General features: G+C 38.8%; 1 protein-coding gene across 9 annotated transcripts in view; it reads left to right on the top strand.

Annotated features, from left to right (window-relative positions):
* prom1a (prominin 1a) overlaps positions 1 to 18593 on the top strand; it is a 78818-nt gene that overhangs the window by 33555 nt on the left and 26670 nt on the right. For all 9 annotated transcript variants that reach the window (XM_071458386.1, XM_071458383.1, XM_071458384.1 and 6 more), the window contains one exon: positions 749 to 954. In XM_071458386.1, the coding sequence (XP_071314487.1) occupies positions 749 to 954 (206 nt within the window). The remainder of the gene's footprint in view (positions 1 to 748; positions 955 to 18593) is intronic.

The following is an 18593-nucleotide window of genomic DNA, read 5'->3' as shown; positions in this document are numbered from 1 at the left end:
ATCAGAGATGCAGTCTTTCCCTTTCATTAGAGTAGGAAAAACTGCACCACAGGGCTACATGGATGGCTAGGACTCCTTTGAGTGTCCTCCTTCCTCCATCCTTCATGTCTCTCGGTGCATACTGCACTTTATTGGAAATTTATGTAAAAAACAACCTTTAAGAATTGCTTACTATTAGTTGCAACCAGCTTGCAGTGTAGTATGTGAAAGCAGTACTGTCGTGGCATTTATCTTGTGTAATAATGTAGTTAAAGAGGCAATTATTACATTTTCTTGTGGTACTTAAGAACTGGAAAGAAAGGATTCTCCAGCAGTGAGTAGTGTTACGCAATACGTATATTGTTTATCTACAAATCCCCTTTGGACAAAGAGTAGAGAGAGAATTTCCTGCAGTGGGATCCTAGCAGATATTTTTAGATTTGTTGCACATTTTATCCTCTGCCTCCTCGTGTGTGTCCTCCCTACTTCTCCTTTATGTTGTTAATAATCTATCCTTTCTTCTCTCCCTCACTCCCCAACTCATCTGCTCTCCTCTCCGGATCCAATCCTGTTTTTGCTCGACAATCCACACCTCATCTGCTCCTCTTGTTGTTTCATCTCATTTTTTTCTCCTTTTTTCACCTCTGATGGGCCCTTTTTTCTCTTCATCTCATTTCCATGCTCACCACCTTTCTCCATTATGATTTCTTATTCTTCATCTCATTTCTTTTTTTTTTTTATCCTTTCATCCCTCCCTTGCTGACCCCAGGCCATCTACTACGAGATAGGCTTCCTTGTATGTGCGGCGGTGGGCCTGCTGTTCACCGTTCTGATGCCGATAGTTGGTCTCTTCTTCTGCATGTGCCGCTGCTGTGACAACTGTGGTGGCGAGATGCACCAGCGCCAGAGGAAGAACGCAGACTGTCGGCGTGGCCTGCTGGGAACACTGCTCTTCTCCACCTCACTGGTTATCACGTGAGTCTGACACATACATGCACAAAAGCAAAATACACAGCAATCGGCTCCCAAGCAGACGTGTGCTCTCTGGTGGAAACATGCATTGTACACGCGCACACACACACACTCTCTGAAATTATGCAAGTTACACTTCTGCCGTTTTGCACTCATGCACACATGCACACACATACAGTCAAAAACATACCATACACACCCTCTAGTCATCATATGTGCCCTTTTCACACACATGCACATAAACACACACACACACACACACACACACACACACACACACACACACACACACACACACACGCTGATCATCAGCTTGCATCCCCCATCCCCCATGCTGTTTTCTATATATAGTAAAGTCCTACAGTAGATATTATGTGGCAGCACCCTTCATACTTGTGCTCAGTCCAAGCATTGGTCATTATAATCTGTAGGACATTCACACTAAAGCTTACTGTTACTGTGGTGATTTCATAATTACTGCCATTAGGGACTGACAGCTCAGAAATCCACGATAAGCCTTATAATGTAAGAACAGTAGTTCTACATGACTAGTTAGTGCCATATGTTTCAAATGGTCTTCTCTTGAAAGTTCACTTTAGTGCTGCGATTTCTTCTTCACCTTCATATTCTCCTTGGATTCTTGTATCACTCTTACTGCACCTGCCCTCAGGGTTCATTATATTAGTGCTCCAGCTGTCATTTCCTCATTTTGAATGCACATTATAAACATTTGGCTGATGATTTTATGCCTTGGGAAATACAGTAAGTGTAGCAGAGGTATTTGTTTCTAGATTGATAATGGTTTAAGCAATACTAATTGCAATTAACTGTTGCAGTCTAGGAATTTGACTCCTGCTATGTCTCTATTTTCTTCTCATTTACAATCAAATCAGTGGATCCAAACTGTCATCACTGATAGTTTCTGACACTGGCTCTTCTTTGTAGTAGATACTCAGAAAATAGACAGTGACAGCTACAGCCCAGCAGGAGGATCATAGTTTTGAATTTAGATTATTCTGTTAAACTGACATATATCCTACAGGCTGGCTTGAGGGTAAATTTTCGTCATATTGTAACTCCATCATCCTGGCAAGGGGAAGAATACAAGCAAAGAAAGCTTGTGATACAATGATAAGATGATCAGATTGTGGCTCAAATTACAGAACATGATGAAAAACAAATGATTTCAGACTTGCTCAACAGTGTTTGACTTATCTTTATGGTCGATCCTGAATGCACCCATAGAATTCAGTTTATCACTCCACCCGTCATTAATGGGTTACAGTTACAGTTATTGCTGGGTGGGCATCTCTAACAGTAAGACATGACAGACATTGGTTTCTATTTATTTATAAAGCCCTAAATGGCAACATGCCATCACACATCACTTTCTTCTGATTCCATAGACATTATTTAACCCATTCAGGTGTTTGGCTATATGCAAATACTAATTAGCAAAGAAGTGCTTTTAATTTTTGTGCTGCACAATCTAAAACCATGATCACAAACTACTCAGCTCTTAAATGTAACTGTTTAACTGTGTTCTGCTGTTTTTGTGTTTGTTTGTTTTCCTTATTTATTATTGTGTCTATGTGTTCTATTTTAAGTGATTCTCAGTGATTCTCCAAGTAAAGGTTGAATGAAAAGTAAACAAAGGCGTTAACACAAAGCAGCATAATAAGTGTAAGAGGAAGTCCTTATTGGGCGTTTGAGTTCATATCTTTATCCAGATTATCTAGTCCCCAAATCTTGCTGAACCTTTCACCAGAGCCAATTCTGTCATAGTGAATCAAAATTTTTTACATTTGCAAGATACAAGTTTTGACCGTTTACCTGTCTGTCATAAATAAAAGAAAACCGGTGGCAAAATGTCCTCACAGTATTTAGTCAAAAGGGGACACCTATAGCATAGAATTTGGAGCACACTGGAGCGGTACCATCCTGGAAAGTGAGAAACAGCAGTGAAGCAAATTATGAGATTCGGCTCAAATTGCACAGGATAATGGAAAGTGATGGGAAAAGTGGATAGGAGTAGTCTGAAAGTGGTTGGGAGTAAAGCTTTAAGTTTACTGATTTGTTTCTTCTATATGAACCCATTACATCAACTGGCTGTCCCATGTCTCGCTAAAACTCATCTCTCAGAAAATGGACCACGGTAAACTCAATCCACTCTCTGTTTTACAGTCTCAGTGGTAGAAGAAACAGTTGCCGCTGGGGATGTAGCAACAGTACAAAAGGCTCAGGAGAGCTGCGTTTTTGTCTTGTGCTCCACCGAAGGGATCCAGGAATGTACTTAGTTTGATGTTCTTTGACTTTCTGTCTTCGTTGGAAAGGAGCCTGGATATTAGAAATTCCACAGCAATATCCTAGCAGCCCAGACGCAAGAGTCTGAGAGCATCCTCGGAGCTCTTATTAAATCTCCCAAGCCACCAGGCAGAGATGCTGCAGAGGCTCTAATGAAGCAATTACAGGCAGGAGAGGGATGAGTACCGAGGCCTGTCCTAGACTGCTTTTTACCACCACTAGAAAGCTGACAGCCAGGCACAGGAGTGGCAGGGGTGATATTTATTTTCCAAGAAGTGTAAAAATCGTATTAGGAGGGGTAAGAGACACCAAGGTGAGGGTGATGACAATAAAATGGCCGAGGACGTGATAGAAAAGAGTGAACACACGAGAAACAAAATGCTATATTACAAAACATTCAGTTATGTGTCACTCTGCATGAAAATCCAGGAGTTAAGTTTACAGTACTTTGGCAATATATCTTAAAAGCTGAGCACTGTTGTGGTATTTCTCCACTGCACTTCCCAGGAAGCCCTTGTTAACCAAGCAGCGTGGGCAAGACTGATACTTTCCCTAGATTTTCTGTTTTAGTTTCTGCATGCAGCAAACTTTTCTGTTCACTGTAAGTACCTGCTAACTTACCAGTTCTTGTGTTTATCCAAAACAAAGTGTAATATAAAAAGACCAAACCTAATGCATTTTTACAGAGTAGACCTGATGCACACTGGTTGTTTAAATCCCCAAAAGTTTAGCTGAGCCTCCAAGTTGATGTCCTTCTCCATTTGCTTCAAAGCTGCTCTTTAAATGTTATTTTCGACACACTGAACTGCATTGAGGCAACTCAATCTGTAATATGGACTTATCTGCTCGACCAGAAATGTCACAACAGCCTGTAACTCTAGTGTGAAGATGTTTAACTTTTTCTGAGGCTAAATGATAAGACATGTCCTGTCCTACAGAAATAATGGCAATAAATACATTTTCTTTCCAGTGACAGAGAGTAGGAAGCATTCACAGTTACCTCCAAATATCATCTCAAATGAAAATACAGCACAGCAAAAGTCATGAAATACCCATAGGATGACTAAGATAAGTTTCCCCTTCTTCTATTTAATTAAATTGACTTTAATGCACCTGTCAAAACAGGGAAGCAAAGACAGAGACTGCACATTTAAATGCACATGATTAATGTAACTTATAAATAATACATCTGTACTTTATATTGCTTTCTCTTGAGAGCTTCTAAAATACATGAGCACAACTAACAACAGTTGGTGTTTAAAGAAGTGACCTCAGTGTTCAGAACTAGCTAGTGAAGTAAGAGATTAGAAAAGTGGGTTTGTGATCTGGTATTGAGGCTGAGTTCTAGTTTTTACACTGAGAATTAATATTTGTTATCTAGGGCTGGATATCGACACTGATCTCCCCTTTCAATTCTGTTTTGATTCGTTAAGTCCAGAATCATTTTGATTTGATGATTCAGTCACATCGGATAAATACCAATGTTGCGTTAAGCACTTCTTTGAAATTATTCGGGTAACTTAAATTGCATTCAACAAGTGAGAAACACTGTTGTTTCCTTGAATATAAAATGGTGTTAAGTGCACATTACTTAGTTATAGTTATAAAACTGTTGGATTTATTTACCTTGGCAAATGCAAAACAACTAAAACATGGCACATCTAGATTATTTAGGCCTGCATGTGCAAAACAGTTGAGCAAAAATAAAAACCTGCACCACTTGCAATGGCGTCACTATTATGCATATTTCAAAAAATAAACGTTATGCAGACAGCCGCTGGCTAGTGTTAGTTATCCTCCAGGGATATACTAAAAGTTGTTCAGATGACTTCCACAGCCTCACATCTTACAGTCAGAGATAATATTTCTTCAACAAACACAAACAGATCTCAGATCAGTCTACCTCGAGTCTTTTTTCATACTGCCCCTGTCTTGGGTGTGATCTCTAGATTTGTTGTGAGTCAGCTAATCATCCTGAGTCATGACAATCCTGTAAACTGCCGTGGGTTCACTGTAACAGGTGGAAAAAACAGGTGGAAATAGGAAGAAATAAATTTGTACCACGAAAGATGAGAAGATTTCACCCTTGCATCAACCCTCTGCTGTGAAGGTGACAGGGTCAAATCCCAGAGGAGCTGCCAAAAAGCCTTGGTTGTAAACGTGAATGAGTAATGTTCACTGGGTTAGAGTAGTGCTGTAGGGATTTGGGGTTTGATTCACATGCATGCACTCCTGCTTCGGCTACAAATGTGCTGCCTGAGTAACAAAGTCAGTGTGTGATCAAATCTACCAAACACACAGCAGATGTAAAGTTCAGTTCATTCTGTGTCGCTGCTTGTCTTTAAAATGCTGTGTGCTAGAGGCAGAAAATCAGGCTCAGCTCTGTGGAGATAAACATGGTGTGAAGATCAGAACATTTACATAAACTCTAATAATTTCATCAGATCCAGATTAATGTAATACTCTGATTAGTGCAGCTGCCTTATTAGCACTCTCACCAGGTTAAATTAGGTGAATGAAGATTGAAACCTAAATAAGCATAAACTGATTAATAGGCCTTCATTAATTATCAATCCTCGAATTACGCTGGCATATAAATACATTGGACTGATTTCTTTCAGAGCTATGGATCTGGGCACATAAGGTAGAAGCATGTTGGTAGTTGTGGAAAATCACAGTGGAGATTACTAGCATCCTCCTTAAACAGCAGCCAATTAGCAGCAAATTTACAGTGTGATGAGCTGGAATCGTTTTAACAATGTGGTAATAATGAATGAAAGTCGATGGCTTCTTTGTGGTTACATTTTATCAGATTAATCTAGCTCGTCTCTTCTGGCTTTCCTGAACCCAAATAACCCAAATTAACCAAACATTATGTGTTTTCAATTTGGTCATGCTAAATTAAACAAGTATATTGGTTCAGACATCCCTTGTCTAATCAGCTAGTGTGGTGATGTCTCCAATATATGAAGAAAGACATACAATGTTATATGTATTCATTTGGATCCATATGATTGTTATGGATATTTAATTATTACCATTAATAAGATACATTCAACAAGTTAATTAGACCTCAAGGAAAGGCACAATATGTTTAGGGCCTTTTAATTTGAAGTTTAAGGGGTATATTCAGTTTAGGATTAAATAAAGCTAATAAATGTTTGTTACGTTTTAATCTCTCATTTATTTTTGAATAAATAACTTAATACTCTGCAACCAAAATGGTGTAACATTTACACCTTAACATGGCAACACTAACAAAGCTTTTAAATAAGCATCACACAAAAGCTAAACTTGTTAAGCTACAAGTATTTGCTATTGCACACTGGTTCAGACAGGGGTATTAACTTTTATATGCCACATAATAATAAAAATATATAAAATTAGAAAAAATGTGACTATAATTAAAATGTGTCAAGCAAATACTGGTCTGGCAAAAGACTCAATAAGGACTTACTTTTACAACAGTGTGTGTACATTTGGGTTGATGCAAATGCAGAACAGATATATCTATTGTAATTTACTCATCAGTTTATCATCATCATCACTGTGGGAATTCTGTTTGTAATAATTACCGATTTCATTTTATCACCCAGACCCAGTTCTATGAGTGATGCTGCAGTAGTTTTGCAGCACAACAGCTTCTTAACACTACGCTGTGTTTAGTAAAGCGCATGTTGCATTAAGCCTGACAGTTGTAAAGTCACACCGCACATTATTTAAAGAACAGCAGAAGCTATTTCAGTCTCCACTAATCAGCGCTGATTCCACATAACCCCCGCACGGATTCCTAATGATAAAATGACAGACAGAAGATCCTTCTCTCTGTTCGGGCAAAGCGAAGACCCCTGCCTCATGCTGTTACCCAACATGCATTTCAGCAGTCTATTTCAGTCGCTGTGTGTCCAACACTATTAACACAAAAGGTCCCAACATTACAGGCTCAGTAATTCATGTTAATCATATGGGGTCTAATTAATGATAATGCAGGTGACAGTGAACTGAGCATTCAGCATCCTGTGCTTTAGGTTTCAGTCAGTCAGTTTAGATTTGAGGAGTTCACCCTCAAATGAGATATCTGCTATCTGGGATATCTGCAAGGGGGAGTACTAAGTTGTCTAAGATGTCTTATAGTCACACATCATTCTTTTCTGCTTAGCTAATTATCATATATAAAGGCAGAAAAACTATGCAAACAAAAATTAACTACAACTATAATGTATTCAAGAACAGTTTAATAATGAATTGTGGTATTTATTCCCAAAATGTGTTACATCCCCAAATGTCCCAGCTAATAGAATATGTGGATTCTAGATGCACTATCCACCACTGTCACTGTCCTGCTGAGTGACCGACACATAACAACCCAGTTGTCAATGAACCATTGTCCAAGCAACATGACAACACTGCTGGAATGGTGAAGAGCTACAATCAACTGCTTAAGTACATTCGGTTTTAAGATTTCACACATAAGTTCTACAGAAAGCCGTAGAGCAGTAACATGAAGTAATACTGCCCAGGGGACAATGAAACATTTACTGAATTCAACATAAAATCTAAATATTTTGCACACCTGTCACAGACAACCAGAACGTCCTTTGATGTCCTAATGATTTTGTTGAGGCTAACAAATTCTACCTTCAAATAGTACCTGGCATCTATATGTCCTCAGGATATCTCTAGTATAATGCTATTTACTCCTCTCTCTTACATCCACATCTCTGCGTAGCCTCTAGCACCAAACTAAGGAGTTTGTCTGTAAATATTAAGGATGTAAAGATTCTGAAAACGGGATCGAAACCACGTACAAAGGTCTACAATACTGTGTCACGATGCAACTGCAACGGCGCCCCACCTCCCGAGAGTGGGCACAGGTCTCATTGCCTTACTAACAAAACTCATTTTTCATTTCATTATTAACACTGTAACACATGTAAATCATGAAATTATCATTCTATTTTAAGTTAGGGCAAGTTGTATATTTTTATATATTTTGATTCAATCATGATCAAGCAATCACAACTGTGGTAAAAGTTAGGCTAGTTTTATCAGCTTTGGAGAATCATTACACCTCTAGTAAGTACATGATGATGAAAAAAAGAACCCAAGAAAAATAACCTTTTTGATTGCTAAGATTTTCAACCCGGGGCACAAAAAACATTTACTTCTGTTTTCATTTGTCAGAGTATTTGAGTTCAGTTAATATACAGGGTATTTTGGGGAAAAAAAATCCTTGCATGTTTTGCAAGGCTTGCAGTACTTTCACTCTTATTTACGTGACAAGAGATATTAGCACTGATTTCTGCTGAATTATTAATAAAGTGACCCAAATAATGTGTAGAAATACATTTTCATCACTGGTCCACTTTTTACTGGAGCACAGAGCTGAGAGGACACCACCGGGAGCTCAGCAGCCACAGCCTACAGACAGATGCTTACATACAACAATACACACAAATAAATGTAAGAATGTCATCTGTCTATGCGTGCACTTCTTCACATGCACATCCAATGTTTGACTCAATATACTTCTACAGATAAGAATTACATCTGGGAAAACTTAAACTAATGTTGGCAGCAGTGATATTGGTCATTTGAGTTTCAAACTTTTAGTTGTGCGTCTACATAAATCTGTCCCACATTTCTGGAGTCTTTCCCTTCTTCCTATCTTCTACCTAACTTACCTACTTGTAGTGAAAAGCCTCACAGTCACTTATTTACTACTTACACAATTACATGACCGCAATCTCTCAGATATACACACAGAAACAAGGGCGCAATTAGTCACTTAGAGACACGCACAACAAAAACACACTCTCACACAATCCTCTACCTCCTGTAATGCACACATCGCTCAGTTAACAGCCTCCCTGAGGAGTCATCCTATGCAGTGCTATTTTTGGGGGATTCATTAATAGTGCGATGAGCCTTAACTTCACTCTGTCATGAAGGAAGCCACAATGACTATGAAGATGTCACTCGCTGACTAAATGTCAGGCTACAGGAAGGTCCCCACAGGGAATTTCATTGTGCCAGAGCCAAGACCTGGAGCCTTTACGAGCAGCAAAATGTAAAATAAAATTTTACTTCAGTGCCTGTGGGGAAAATGCGCAGCAGCAGCAGCAGCAAAAGTAAAAGAAACCACTTACAAAAATACAGCCAGATTATAATAAGATATAAAAGGACAAAACATTGAGGGAAGAATTATATTAAATATGTGTTGTGTGCAATTTTGGTGCAGATAGTACAGAGAGAAATTTTCTATAGTTACAGATAAATTTAAATAATGTATTTCTACAAAACATACTGAGAAGACACAATCTGTAGGTGTAAATGATTCAGAGGATTTTCTCTGAAGCTTTGGGTCTTGAGCCTGAAACTGAGGCAAAACCACGGTTCTCTCAGTTTCTGAATAATTAATATTGTGAAGATACAAGGTTTTTATAACCTGATCAACAGATTGGCTGAGGCTGCGAATCCTTAACTTTTGTAGCTGCTGTTTGTTGTTCTTTTTGTGTTGCCTTAAAGCTTAAGTTCATGAATAGATTTTTTTTTTTTAATTTTGATTTCTTTTAAAACAAAATTTTTGACAAGTTTTATCAATTTCAACAGTCTAGAGAGGGTTATTCTGCCATAATCTGTTGTGATGAACCTAACCATCCCAGTGACATTGTTTTAAGTCAGTACAGATGTAGCTGTTTTGAGACAGAGAGATGATTAATCAGCCACATGAACTGAAAAATAAACTAACTAAAAACTTTCATATTGTTAAAGTGAATTTATGTTTATAAAACGTCTAAAAGCCTTGCACCATATCCCTGTTTTTCATCTTTATTTGACTGTTTTCCTTTTGGTTTCTTCTTCTTTCTCCACCTTTCAAGCTCAAAGGTTTCCTTTGTTCTGTAACGTCAGTTTTGTTTCAAATTCGGGAAAATAAGAATAAGAAAAGTAAAAAGTAAAAAAGTACAGAACTAGTTAGTGGTAGGGGTTGCAGGAAGCCGTTAACCTGACATTCGTCATGCAGATCAAAGACAAATGCAGACTGAAGAGTTATTATTTCTGTGTGTCAGCTCACATTTTTCAGGCATTTTTTTCTGTCACTGGTTCTGCCACAGGAGGATGACATCCCCATTCTTATCCTACCTACAAAGCTGTGGTTGATTATTTTTCCATCCTGGAAAGCAACCATCAATCAGCTCAACACCAGACATATTTGAATCAGTGTGGAAAAAAAAAGAAAGAACGATGGGAGCGGTGATTCAGATGTCTGAAACCAGTCCAGGGTTTTCACCTGACACTGACAGGATGTAATAGTTTCATATTATTTTTTAAGAACTGGACACCTTTTATACTTTATATGGCCAATATATTTGAATAGCACAAAAATGTCTTCATCAGTTACTGGTGACATTGGTGCAGAGACTACGACACAACTGATTTAACGGGAGAGCAAAGCTGACACAGCAAGTACAGACAGAGCAAGGCCTCACTGAGTACAAGTACCAGGCACAGACAACGCAAGAGAGGCAGCTACATAACTGAAGTATCTTATTCCAGTAAATTATACTGCGCTGTCATTGTGGAAAAAATACTTTTGCAAGAAATTAATAGAACAAGAAGCAACTTTGTCCCAAAAAGTTTTCTTTTGTCCTTGTGTTTATTTTATTTTGTAACATGTAAGTTTCCATTAAACCTGAACCGAGCTCATCTCCCCTCCAAAACACAATGTCCAAGGAGATGCATGATCACTGCCCAGCACGCAGACACCACACACTGACAGCTTTACACAAACCACTGGCAAGCTTATTAACTGAAGGAGGTTGTTGTCAGAATTGGCAGTATCGTATCTCCTGGAGAGACCTTTTACTTATCATTCTAATTCTCCCTCATTTCTACTTTATAGCCCAATCCACTTTATTTTTCACTAATTACATTTTTTTCCCCTCAATCTGGGGTCTTTTATGGTCTGCGGCTCCTTGTAGCGACACACAAAAATACTCTAACAGGAATTCTACATTGTGAAACTAACTGATGTTCACAGCTTGGGCAGCCTTTCTTTCTAAGTTATTGGTCACAATTGTGTTCGAATAGTGATGATATGGCACAGTGTTGCACAGGAGAGGGAAAACATATGAGAAGGCAGAGCTGCAGGGCTCCGGGATGTGGTTCACAGCTGAGAGGTGCTCTCTGTCTCAGGGAAGGCTGGCTGGGAGGATTTATAACCCAAAAATAGCAGCATTTCTAATGCAGATAGAGCTGTCTTTCATTTCTTTCTGTCACTATGTTTTAACTCTGCGGTCAGCGGGGAAGGAAGGCTCTGACTAGAACAGTATGAGCAGCAATCATGCATCGTATGACAGCTTTGATTCAAAAATAAGACTTTACTTTTCTGGCCTGGTGGTTAGACAGTCTTTCACAGCTCCTCTGATTGCTCTACTGGTACTTCTGTTCACTCCTCTGCAGAATATCTGGGAATGATCTTCCTACACTATCTTGCCACACACACACACACACACACACACACACACACACACACACACACACACACACACACACACACACACACACAATCACCCTTATGCCTCTGAGAGTTGACTCAGTTTGGATAAGGTCTTGTCTTACTGCTGCAGCTCTCAAATTCTGTGTGTCAATATGTCCAATACACAACTGGAACCCACTGCACCCAAGTGTACGCAGCATCAGCTCTGATGTGGTGCATCACAGTCACTGCGGAGAAAACTACGTTTGAACTGTGATCTTCACTCGAGTCAGTTCTGGCTGTGCTGGAGTCCCCCTCAGATTAGTCTCTCTTTTTTGAAAATGTACCTATGCATTTCAGGTTCAGGAAGGTTTTTAACAGTTGTTGGATTGGGTCCAAAATTTTGGATCTACTTCTAGGCAACAAGGAAGTACTGCACTGCTTTATCACCACTGTTGCAAACCTCAACCACTATCAGGTGTCATATCAGACATCCCACAGATAATGTCATTAGCATTAACAAACATGGTGACTGGTCAGAATATGTTGGTATGTGTCTTTCAAATGTGTGCATGATGACAGAACCTGTCTGAGTGTGGCCTTTTAAAATGTGGTAATACGATGTGTCTTCATTCATAACCATTGTCTGCACAGTGAGACTGCTTTGGTTTTTAATGTAGTTACACTAAACAGTAAGACAAACTCAGTTAAGTCTTCAGTGAGATGGAGTTATAAAAATGCTGTATATTTGAAAAGTAAAGAACATGCATCATGACACTGATAAGTTCAGCACTAGTGCTCTTGTAATTTTTCATGATAGAAACACTCAGTGTAAAGTAAAGTGAAGGTAAAGTGAAATAATGTGCGCCAAAGATTGTCTATTTAATCCGACATCTGCAATGTATGTGCTAGTGTCAGAATATATGGCCTTGTCTTCAATGTGGGCCTATGTTTGGGCTACAGTATGAGAACCTGCTCTTTTAAAACCAAAGTGCAATTTAAAACCAAAGCAAAACTTTACTTGCTTTGTTGCAATTCCGTACTGGGTTTGTTGAAATGAATGCAATGGTGTGACATTTACAAACCAGGAGCTGAAAATTAAGGTCACAGAATAACATCGCTCATCTGTCAAGAAAGCGCATGATGGACTTTTCTGCTCTATTGTTGTAATTTACATTGCATGCCAGATATTAACCTCATTAACCCCAAAAAGCTGCCTTTTATGAAGTTTATATTATGTTGTTACTCCCTAAACAAACACAGTATAATTCACATGGACAAGGACAAAGACACAGTGACAAGCCTTTGAATGACTTGTTCTCATCTGGGCAGAAAAACAGGAGTGTCACATGTATCCTTTACATGTGTGTTTGCTTATTTATTTACATATCTGTGTGGATTTCCATAAAGTCCATGACCAGTTACTTTTATCCAAAGCTCCTTGGATCACATCGAGTAAAGTCAGGCTGAGCACAGTTGCTGCAGACTGAGTGCACATTAAACCCCAGAAAATTAAACCCCAGAATCTGGCAGTGTTTGCTCCATGCTGATCTCACTTAATAGCAAAGGACCAAACTATTAAAACCAATCACTGTGATGCAGCTGGTCTCTAACTTTACAGAACTCCACGGTCCCTGGAAAACTGACTTTCAGTGCTGACACCAAAGAAAGTTTTAAGCTTAAAGTCCTTCTCCAGAGTCCTTGTAGTTGAGCGCTGAATAATTAAATGCAAATTATAGCTGATTCAATTCAAAGCATACGTTTGATTGGTCAAGGCTTAATAGAGTACAAGAAGTTGTTCTGAAGTTACTGTTGACAGAGTAAATTACCTGAACTTTGAAATTCTCCATCATTCATTCCTTGACACGGGTTGTTTCTTTTGGACAGCTGACAATTATTCTCAAATCACACTGTTAATATTTGCTTGAAAGGTTAATTATTTTTTTATAACCTTTATCTAGCCATGGATGGTTTACTGAGCAGAACAAAAGTTACAGCATCAACTTTTTTTAAATGTCCTTATTGTCACTTATTTCTAGTATGAATGGGTTATATCCAACCAAACTCAGTGCAACTAGAGTTATGTCCAATAATAAACCCAGCTGTAATCAAAATCATCTGTATAAACTGGTGATTATGACTAACAAACACTGCCTGGATAGTCACAAAATTATGTGTAGGACTTTTTTTTTTTTTTTATCCTTTTGGCCCTTCTACAGTTTTTCTGCTGAATTTCAGTGACCTTTTGTGGCTGTTTGCACAACGCTGGACCCTACAGGCTGTTTGGCTCTGAGTTTAGTATTCATATCATTTCTGGACTGTTTACTGTGGAGATAATGGCCTGTTGTCTCCCACCAAACTACTGCAGCCAGTCCATAGATGGACTGGAGAGAAAATTATACATCATCATTATGAGGAGCCGGGAAAAAAAAACAGAGCAAGATAGTGCCATCTTTACCAGGCTGTCACGCCTGGAGAAAAGGCCCTGGAGTCAGAAATCTTAAGTATTCATTGTCTGTTTAAATTCTTTATAGGAGACAATGCAGCACTGGGAAGCTGGGTTCAGACTGTGACCTGGCAAGCTCCGAGAAGACAAATACAACAGTGGATAAAGGAAATATAACAATGGCTACTTGAGGGGGAAAAGCTGTTTAATTAATTAAAAACATGCTAACCAGAGGCTTCACTGAATAAAACAGTGGCTAAATTTAATCTAACGGGCAATGTCACTAGCTGCTACAGTACAATATGTCTGGACGCACTGGTGTTTGCCATTACACTTTTCATGCAAGTAGGTCCTGTAGTCAGCTGATTTATTGTCCCACATACATACAAAACAAGCTGCTAATGTAGTCTCACTGTTTCAGCTTTTGAATACAGGTCACTAAGGTCGGACTGGCACCAAAATGACTAAAAAATGACACAATTCCCATGTTCAAAGATGTGAGGGTAATGTTTTGAATAAGACATGGTCAATACTTATTCTTAATACTCCACTGTCAACCTTATAGGTCTATTTTTGATAGTGTTGCAACATTGCTAATAATTCAAAATAAACAGGTTTTTAAATTATTATCAATATTATCTGTAGTAGGTCTTTACAGTGACAACAGTTATGATTTTCTTATTGAGAGACAGGATAATAGAGGCTGAGTTCCAGCAGTGTGAAAGCAGGGAGGGGCTGAGAGGCGACTGTCCCAGCCTCGCAACTACAATCACACTGAATGCAGGCCATTGTTGGAGTTTGTAAAAGCTATGGAGCCACCAGACCATGCAACACTCACTACCCAGCCCCCAGTAGTGGCCTAGATTCTGGGGCGCTGCACTAGTTTGATGCTCTTCTTCGTCTGCTGTTGTGGGGTTTCCACCCTGAGGGAGAGTTTCATGTGTCATTTGGCTTTCGCTCAAACAGGAATTACAGCCCTTTTTTCAAAGTTGCTAGAGGTAAATCTTCCTCCCACTGTGTTTGAATTGTCCCCTGTGGTCAATAAAAGGCACACTATCAACAAGCAGCCATAAAGCCATCCAGTCATTAGCCACAGTTTGAGCTGGCGGATCAGTTCAGGTGTTGCTGATAACAGAGAAACCTGATGAAACAGCACAGAGGACCAGTGGCTCATTTTCTCAAAGTGTGCAGTTGAATTGATAAATGACATTTTCAAAGGCCAGTGGATATTTTAAAGAGCAGCTGCTACCTGATAATTACAAGGACGATTAAGTAAATAAAAAAGTATTTGAAGCAAAAATGCCAAACAGTTGCCGGTTTAAGTTTCTCAAATGTGAGTTTTTGCAGCTTTTCTATGATAGTAAATGAAATAACGTTGGGGTTTGGACTGCTGGTCAGAAAATGAACCAACCTCAGGATGTCACTTTGGGCTCTGCGAAGTTGTGATGGTTGTTTTTCACTGTTTTTTTTTTATTATTTGACACTGAATAATTAATCAATTAATCAAGAAAGTAATCAGCAGATTAATCAGTAATGAAGTAAGTTGCAGCCCGTGGCTCAATAGAAATCTGTCATTGTCACAGCTCTACTTTTAAGAAAACATTGACATTTGAGAAGGAAACCCCAATTTGTCAGTATGTGTGAGATGGTGAAAAGTTATATTTCATGTATTTTACGCCTGAACTTTTTCCCTTAGCTTAAATCTTCCTTCGCCGCTGTCATGAAAAATGTATAAGTCTTCTTTACGTTCTATACTCAAGTGAGTTTCATGACATTGCTTACTTAAAAAAAACAACAAAAAAAGCAGAACAGACTGGAATATTTCTCTATCATATGTGATAATTGAGACACCCTTAAATTTAAGGTAGAATGAAGGTGACACATTGGCCAACAGGGGGATTGCATCATTGCCCATTTCCTGTAGTTTGGATTCAAACACTGCCAGCATCAATGAGAAACTAGGCTGTCTCATAAATCCACTCTTCAGTAGTGCTCATCTATTTTCTGTTATCCAGCTCTGGCATGCCCTGCTTGTCATTGCATGTTTGTTGTTTGTTTGATCATTTTGCTTTCTAACACAAACATGTATTTTTTTCTCTTCTTTCTTCTTCTTCTTCTTCTTCTTGTTTTATATCCTGATTTTGTTTCATCATTTTTCAGATAACAAATCTAAACAAGACCTGAGTGACACGACCAAACTAAGACAAACTTGATTTTGCTGGAGTAAGGTGGGCGGTTATGTACTACACAGCTCGTTGGGAAACTGCTTCACCGCTTCTCTCAAAGAGTCTTTGTTTGGCTGCAGATTCCAGCGACCTTGCTGGACACCAGCGGGGAGAGGGAGTGAGCGAGAGACAAAGAAAAAGAGAGGGAGGTGGAGAGCAGAGAGGGAACTGAGGGCAAAAGATGAGACAGTAGAAGAGAGAGTGCTGTAGGAAAATGAGTGTGTTGTAGTGAGAGAGGGAATCAACAGAAAAGTCTGAGCAAGGGCGACCGAGAAATAGAGGTGTAGTGGAAGAGACACAGATGAAAACAGATGAGGCAGAGCAGAGAGACAAATGAGAAAGGGCTAGAAAGACAGAAGAAAATACAGACCAAGAAAGACACACAACTAGAGACAGGGAAGGTGTGTGTCATTGTGGATGTAAAAGAGAAAAATACAGCATTTGTGTGGAATTATGTACTTGTGTACAAAAGTGAGAGAGAGACAGTGAGAGGGCAGCAAAAGTGCTGGACAAAAGGCTTTTGTTGTGAATGTGGCCATTTTGAATCTTCCCCTGGTTCCGGATGGCTCCACTTCACTGTGTCCCAGCCTAGTTGTTTGGCCTAGTTTCTTATTAAGTCTCCACTTATATGATAACAGTGTTGACTCTGTCTGCCCACTCACTATTTATGGCAAACATCATCGCCATTCCCCCAGACACAGCGCAACAGGGGAGCACATGACCCTATAACATATGTGTTCTCTGAGGACCACACCACTGATTATGCCTGTTTTAGGTTATTAACTGCAAATTGCACACACTTATATGTTCCAACCATTTTCTAAATGTGTACATTCATAGGTTGCTCCAACATCGAGGGTTTGAATCGGCTTCACAGACATGTAACCACATTACTGCACAATATTTGTTGTCCTCTGGGTGAATGAATTTCCAAGCGAGGAAGAGTAACTCTGATACAGCGCCTTCTTGTTTCTCTGAGATTGATTGTGATTTTTATTTTTTTAGAGCAAGTTTGGACTCACTGATTTTCATGCTACACTGGCACAAATTAAAACATGTTGGAAGATACAGCATTTAAGTTTTGTGTGCAGTACATCTTTTTCTGATGATTGATTAATTTATCTGTTAATTGAAAGAAAATTAACAGAATCAGTGACGCTTGTTTAAGTCATTTATCAACCCAAAGTCCAAACATTCAGTGTTTACTGGCTCAAACTAAAATTGAACAATTTGCTGCTTCCCTCAGTTTTATGTAGTTTTATATAATTATGCAAATGCCATGCTTTTGGAGTTTGGATTGTTGGTCAGACAAAATAGGACTCAAACATCTTTTGCCTTTTTTTTGGGCAGTTTTTCCAAGTACATTTTAAATTCCATTTATTTATATGGCGCAGAATCATAACAGAAGTTATCTCAGGGCACATTTCATATAGAGCACGTCTAGACCATACTCTTTATAATATTATTTACAGATTATTTTATCAATTAATATATAAAAATAAATGAGAATCAATTAATAGCCCTACTCAGCTCCACTCAAAACTGGCAAACTATATTGTAAACATTCAATAAAGTAAGAAGAGATTCACTAAGTTGATGGTTTATCTGATTCACCTAATACGTGTGCTGTAATTCTTGAAAAGCGGAAGTGTCTAACATATTGGATTCTTAGGGTATAAACACACGGTGAAATTCCTAATGTGACAAAACGTCTGCTGCATAATGCAGGTTAGATTAGACTAGATTAACAGGATTATAACCACAAAGGGAGACTGTGACTACAGCAGCGACTGCAGATCACAGGACTGTAAAGAAGAACTACACTCACACACACACCTCCTTCCTCATGCATTAACAATAAGAGGATAAATGGAGAATAACTTCACTTTGCATGCACTGCTGTCATATACATACAAACAAGCTGTTGTGCATACCACCACAGGCTGACATTCAGAGACCCGCACCTTATTATACATTGACTCACAACACCCTGATTCATCTCCATTGATCTAAACCTTCCCAGTGGCTTCTGAGTCAGTCCTTTTGTTATTCCTTTCTGCTAGTCATGTTACATCATTCATAAAGCTGCTTATTCTACTGAAGCATTGCCATAAATGAGAGTCTCTGTGTTACACAACTGCACTGTCAAGAGTTTTTTTTTTTTTGATCCCTCACTTTGACCATATAT

The sequence above is a fragment of the Trachinotus anak genome, unplaced genomic scaffold, assembly GCF_046630095.1.
Source record: "Trachinotus anak isolate AG129_WGS33_773 ecotype Australia unplaced genomic scaffold, CSIRO_AGI_Tana_v1 ptg000021l, whole genome shotgun sequence".
In the NCBI taxonomy this organism is placed as follows: domain Eukaryota; kingdom Metazoa; phylum Chordata; class Actinopteri; order Carangiformes; family Carangidae; genus Trachinotus; species Trachinotus anak.
The sequence above is the reverse complement of the archived record's forward strand: the minus strand, read 5'-3'. Positions and strand labels throughout refer to the sequence as shown.